Consider the following 5,826-nt stretch of genomic DNA (forward strand, 5'->3'; position numbering starts at 1 on the left):
AAATGTGCCTATAAGATGTTTAAATCTCATACTTTTCAAAAATATTTCAACAAGAGATTTAAATAAACTATCTGAAGATCTATGTTAACTAATTTATGTAGATATCAACTTCATATATATCTATATACTTAAAAATACATTAATATTAGCATATACTTAAAAATATATTAATAATAAAAAAAAAAATTAATTTGGATGTACATGTTATGTAATATATTTCAATATCAATTATGTATATATTATATATCAATTTAAACAAATTAAGTTTATATGGTTAAAACATTTATTTGGTCCTATATATACTCTATTTAGTATTTAAAATTACAAATTAATAATGAAATTTTGCACTCTAAAATTTTTTGTACATGAATAAATTTGATCCCTCTAGACTCATTTTAGATCCGTACTTAAGATAGATCTATGCTTGTTTAAAACTAAATGCATAAATTGTAGTATTGTAAAAATAAATTAAAGAAAAGAATAAATTTGATCCCTCTTGACTCATGTTAGATCCATACTTAAAATAAATCTATACTTATTTTAAACTAAATACATAATTTATAATACTCTAAAAATAAATTAAAGCATTAATTCATCTAAACCATACTCCTAAAGATTTCCTAATCTCAAAAACATTAAAATTATGCTCATGTCCTACATATACATTAAAGATTCCCCTACAGGATCTCTATTATGGTTCATTACCCATGCATTGATTTTAGAAAGTTTATTTATATACTAATCACAATTCAAAGATTATTTCTATAAAGCTTTATGATGGCTTGAGGTCTTAGGTAAAGTCCATGTAAATCTTAAAAAAAACTCTCTATATATTTCTCATCCTAATATTGTAGTAAAAAGATGCCAAGCTTTATGCTGGCCTGAGGTCTTATGTAAAGTCCATGTAAATCTTAAAAAAAACTCTCTATATATTTCTCATCTTAATATTGTAGTAAAAAAATGCCATTTATAACACTTATGTTAAAGTATGGCCTCATACTTCACCTCTCATCTTAATATTGTAGTAAAAAAATGCCATTTATAACACTTATGTTAAAGTATGGCCTCATACTTCACCTGACACGAGACTTGAAAAATCTTAGTAGGGACAATGTCTATGGTAAAAACCTGTCTATATACTCATTAAAATAAATTACAGTCATTGCATCTAAATAAAGTTGAAGTGTTTTTAATTTCTATATTTATTTCAAAATAAACCAATATTATATTGTTAAAAAACCACGAATATTTCAAACGGCCTTGTTTTATGGAGAGCAAACCATTAAAGTACAATCATTTTATCTAAATAAATTAGAGTCGTTGAATCCAGATAAAGTTGGAGTACTTTACAACATCGATGAAGGAAAAGGAAGTGTTTTTATTTTCTATATTTATTTATTTAAAAAATAAAACAAAACACTGTCATAATGTTAAAGACCCGCGAATATGTCAAAACTTCTTGGTTTGTGGAGACCCACCCATGGAAAGGCCACAACATATCATTGAAAATAATGCAAATCAGCTTCGTGCATTTCAAATGTGAAAACAAAATAGATGTCTGCCCATCCTCAATAGCGACATGTTGAAAAATAATATTTTTTCACACTTATGTTTAGATTGGCGTTAATTTAACCTTAAATGTTTAAGGTTTTTTAGATTGCGCTAATTTCACTTTCAGATGGAAAAACAATTTGATAAGAGATGCGGAAAATAGCTTGTAAAAATGGAGTGGAGAAATACCATGGAAAAACATATTTTATATTTAAGTTAAATTTATATATGGACTAATTACTATGTTAATTAGTAGGACGATTCTCTATTAAACATTGTCTCTTAGTTTAAATATAACTAAATTAAAATAGAAAACAATAAAAATTTAAAAATGTTATAATTAGATTAATTTTAAATTGTACTTAAATGTATTACTAAATTTTGTAAATCAACATTATTTGTATTGCAACATAAAAATAATTATTAATAGTTTACATTTGGTTTTTTATAGTTTGTGGATATAGTCTTATAAAAATAGTATTATTAGACTTGGGTATAGATGTCCTATCATAAATTTCTATTATACCTTTGTTTGTCAATATGATAAATTTTATATTTATTCGTATTACGAATATCTTATTATTTTGAATATCATTCATTAATAGTGTAAAATCTATCATACATGATTAAGTTCCCACAAAAACCTAAGTGACTTCTCCTCCTTAAAAATATAATGTAAAAATAAAAATATATTTTTCACATACTATTAATAAATCTTTTTAAATTATATATGTGATTTTAAATAATCATTTTAAATTATATTTGTAATTTTAGATAATATATTTTTTATTACGTTATATTAATCATTGGCGATTTTTATAAATAGGAATATAAAATGATTATACTCATTAGCAATAATTTTATCATTCACTCAAAATTAATTGTATCATAAATATCTATCCTACACTTTGATGTGATCTATGTACTTTTAATTAATTAATAAAAGTAATGGGCACATTAATAGAGGTAAAAAAATAATAACATGTTAAATTTAATAACCACTAAAATTGAACATAAATAAATTAAATTATTTTAAAAAAATTATATATTTCAATGTGTAATGATATACTTCCTTGTCTAGATAATAAAATTGGACAAATTCCAATCTAACTTAAACTCACCGGTTCAGAAAAAATGTCTTATATAACTTCTTTAGATTTGATGCCATTGTTTTATAAGACATGGAAAAAAATGACTTAATTGAAGTTTGTTCGGTTTGATTTGACGCGATGGAATTTTTTTTGTGCGCGCGCCAAAGATTCATAGTTTATGGAAAATTTGCTTTTATTTAAATCAGCACCAGAGTTTTGTCACGAGCCGTGCACCGCTAACGCTAGCTATGATATTTAGCCTCTATGTCTTTATTGAGTACAATAGATTATATGTTTGTTGAACTCTTTTGAAGATGTTTATTCGACGGTGATGAAGAGGCGGCCGATAATTATTCTTAACAGCTGACATTGCTTCCGGGATCTACTCCAAACTGACCGCAGTAATTATTGTAATAATTCACACGGTCAGTAACTGCAGCAGAGTTACCGCCATTGCATTCTCCGGAATTGATTGCTTGAATAGTTGCCCCGAATCCTTGCCCGGATGTAATAGCAGAGTGGCAATTGCTATCCAACATCCAAAACCAGACAGCAGTCTTCCATGAGATTGAATCATCCTGAGCTACGATATCAGGGTTATTCAGGCCATCGAAGCCCAGGTAATTTCCAGCGGCACCATAATTATAATTCCTGCAAAAGTACACAGAACAAAACAGGAAATTGTCTTTCAGCAATCGTTCAGCACTGACTCAAATTCGTTGAATGCCATTTGAATAAAAAGATTTCTAGTTAAATCCAATTGCCAGTTATGATTACAGGAGAACTATATCAAAATAAATACCATGTGAGTTGCAAGGGACCACGACCATAATATTGCTTTCCGGTTACGCAGGGATATTGCGTGTTGGTGGAATCACAGAACTCGCTTTTGTTTATCTCCTCGATGTAGCATAAACCTGTCAATGAGTCATATTTGTTAGCGGAGATAAACAACTCATAATCCATACCAGCTATTATTATTATTTAATTTTAACTTATAATCCATACGAATTATTATTATTATTTAATTTTAAGATTATGGTTAAGTTAGATATCAAATTGATAAGTATATGAGATCTAGGTATTGAATTATTATATGAGACCTCTTGTTTGTGGGACAAGGTATCCATTTCAGTTCAGCCATTTAACTGCTAAGTCTACACTAAATTGGTATATGAGAGCTCTTGTTTGTGGGACAATGTACCCATCTTAGCTCAGCCATTTCACTGCTAAGTCTATTAAAGCATGCATACTCTACCTGTCTGGTTTTGAACCTGTAACATCTTAAGAGGAAACACATGCTCTTAAATATTACCACTCAAACTGTATGGGAGATCATATCTGAAGAATATATCTATTGAATGAGAAAGTATGCGACAGGATTAAGAATATATCTATTGAATGAGAAAGGAATATATCTATTGAATGAGAATATTTTTATTGAATGAGAAAGTATGCGACATGATTGGTATGTGAGACCCAGACACTAAATTGGTATATGAGACCTCTTGTTTGTGGGACAAGGTACCCATCTTAGCTCAAAGATTTGACTATTAAACCTACACTAAATTGGTATATGAGACCTCTTGTTTGTGGGACAAGGTACCCATCTCAGCTCAGCTATTTGACTGCTAAGTCTACATTAAATTAGTATAAGAGACCTTTTGTTTGTGGAAAAAAGTACCCATCTCTGATTTTGAACCTGTAACCTCTTAATAAGAAACACATACTCTTAACCATTACACCACTCAAGCTATATTACATATCATATTTGAAAAATATATCTATTAAAAGAGAATGTATGCCTATTCAAGACGTACTGGTGGTTTCATGAGCAACGTTGGCAAAGAAAGCAGCAAGTTCTCTCTTGTTGTCATCGGAGGTCACAGTTGTGCCAAAGCCAGAAAATGCATTGGCCGCAGTAATGAAGTCATTGTATGTATAGAAGTTCTTTCCTGCGCAGCTATCAGCAGCACCAGATAATATTCCATTGAAGAAATCTTGGGTAACAATGCCCCCAACATCTCCTCGGCAGATGGAAACAACATAAAGCGCAAGAGCAAGCCATAGAATTAAAACGCTTCGGAGATGAGTTGCCATACTGGAGGCTAAAGTCTATCTCTACTTCTGTTATCGCTGAGACAGACCTAGAAACAGAAATGCATTGCTTTGGAGTGAGAAGAGGTTGTCTGCTTATATAGCCATAGCCACAGACGTGAGGCATCGGGATTGTATTTATTTTCCGATCCTTAGCGCAATTTCCGGATAATTTGATTTGTCGGTCTCGTTGCAAAACACCGTTACGTTTACGAAATCAGTTGTTGAAAAATCGGTTTCTTGACCTGACTTGAAATGCTCACAATCTTCTTCCCGATTCGGGGTATCAGACGCCCACGCGGGGAAAATCAGAATTACGTTTGGGGAAATGCCATTACGTTTACGAAATCGGTTGTTTCATTAGGAGTAAAAAAATGTTGGCCAGATTTAGAGATAAGATTGTAGGAAGATTTTGGCTAAAATTTCGACATTCCAAAAGCTCTTCAGCTTCAAACATAGACGAGTCGCCATCTCCAAGTCGCCATCTCCATTGAAATTTGGAGTGTTTGTGGTGGCCATCGTAATAGTCTTTGTACATTGGTTTGTTCAAATTCATGGTCTTCGTAGGAACCATGTGAAGCCAATTTGGAGTGTTTTTTCTCTCTTTGAGATATGCCAAGCACTTATTCTTTCGATTAGTGAGGAATTTGTAGGCATTTTGTTGAATTCTGCAGCGGATCTGACGTCGAGCTTATGAGGAATTTGTAGGCATTTTGTTGAATTTTGCAGCGGATCTGACGTCGAGCTTATGTGCATTGGAATTGACCCACAATGGAGGTAATATTCCATCATTGTCAGTGGAGTGGCACAGGCGTCTCCTGGCCAAGTTAATATAATTGCTGACTACTGTTCATTTGGTGAAGGGCACATAAAATAAATTACAGTGGTTTGAAACGTACACAACCATAAGCTTATGAATGTATTGATAAATTTAGATACCAAATTTCGTTTGCCTGTCTAAATTTATAAAGTTTTTATACCATAGAGATTTATTTTCACTTTACAATAGAGATTTTTAATTGGTAAATAAATTTTGTTGGTTAGAAATGTGTTGGTTAAAAATTTTTCTTATATGATTTCTACTAAA

At 30.8% G+C, this 5,826-nt stretch overlaps 1 protein-coding gene across 1 annotated transcript; it reads right to left on the reverse strand.

Moving 5' to 3' along the window:
• Positions 1-2,817: 2,817 nt before the first annotated feature.
• LOC149202127 (endochitinase 4-like) lies at positions 2,818-4,816 on the reverse strand. The gene is made up of 3 exons (XM_089403083.1): positions 4,463-4,816; positions 3,445-3,559; positions 2,818-3,293 (listed from the first exon to the last, which is right to left on the reverse strand). The coding sequence occupies exons 1-3, from the start codon at positions 4,740-4,742 to the stop codon at positions 2,999-3,001; spliced, it is 690 nt and encodes a 229-aa protein (XP_089259209.1). The 5' UTR covers positions 4,743-4,816; the 3' UTR covers positions 2,818-2,998.
• Between the last annotated feature and the right edge of the window lie 1,010 nt (positions 4,817-5,826).

The sequence above is a fragment of the Pinus tabuliformis genome, chromosome 2_1 (genome assembly GCF_031772625.1).
Source record: "Pinus tabuliformis cultivar Carrire ecotype Pingquan chromosome 2_1, CPIR1, whole genome shotgun sequence".
NCBI lineage: Eukaryota > Viridiplantae > Streptophyta > Pinopsida > Pinales > Pinaceae > Pinus > Pinus tabuliformis.

What these genes read in the sequence shown, in the direction of transcription:
- LOC149202127 (XM_089403083.1), bottom strand. Translation starts at nt 4,742, where the DNA reads ATGGCAACTCATCTCCGAAGCGTTTTAATTCTATGGCTTGCTCTTGCG. An exon ending in CGTTGCTCATGAAACCACCA is followed by an intron (nt 3,560 to 4,462) that starts GTACGTCTTGAA and finishes ACTCATTGACAG; the next exon opens with GTTTATGCTACATCGAGGAG. An exon ending in GGTCCCTTGCAACTCACATG is followed by an intron (nt 3,294 to 3,444) that starts GTATTTATTTTG and finishes GTACTTTTGCAG; the next exon opens with GAATTATAATTATGGTGCCG.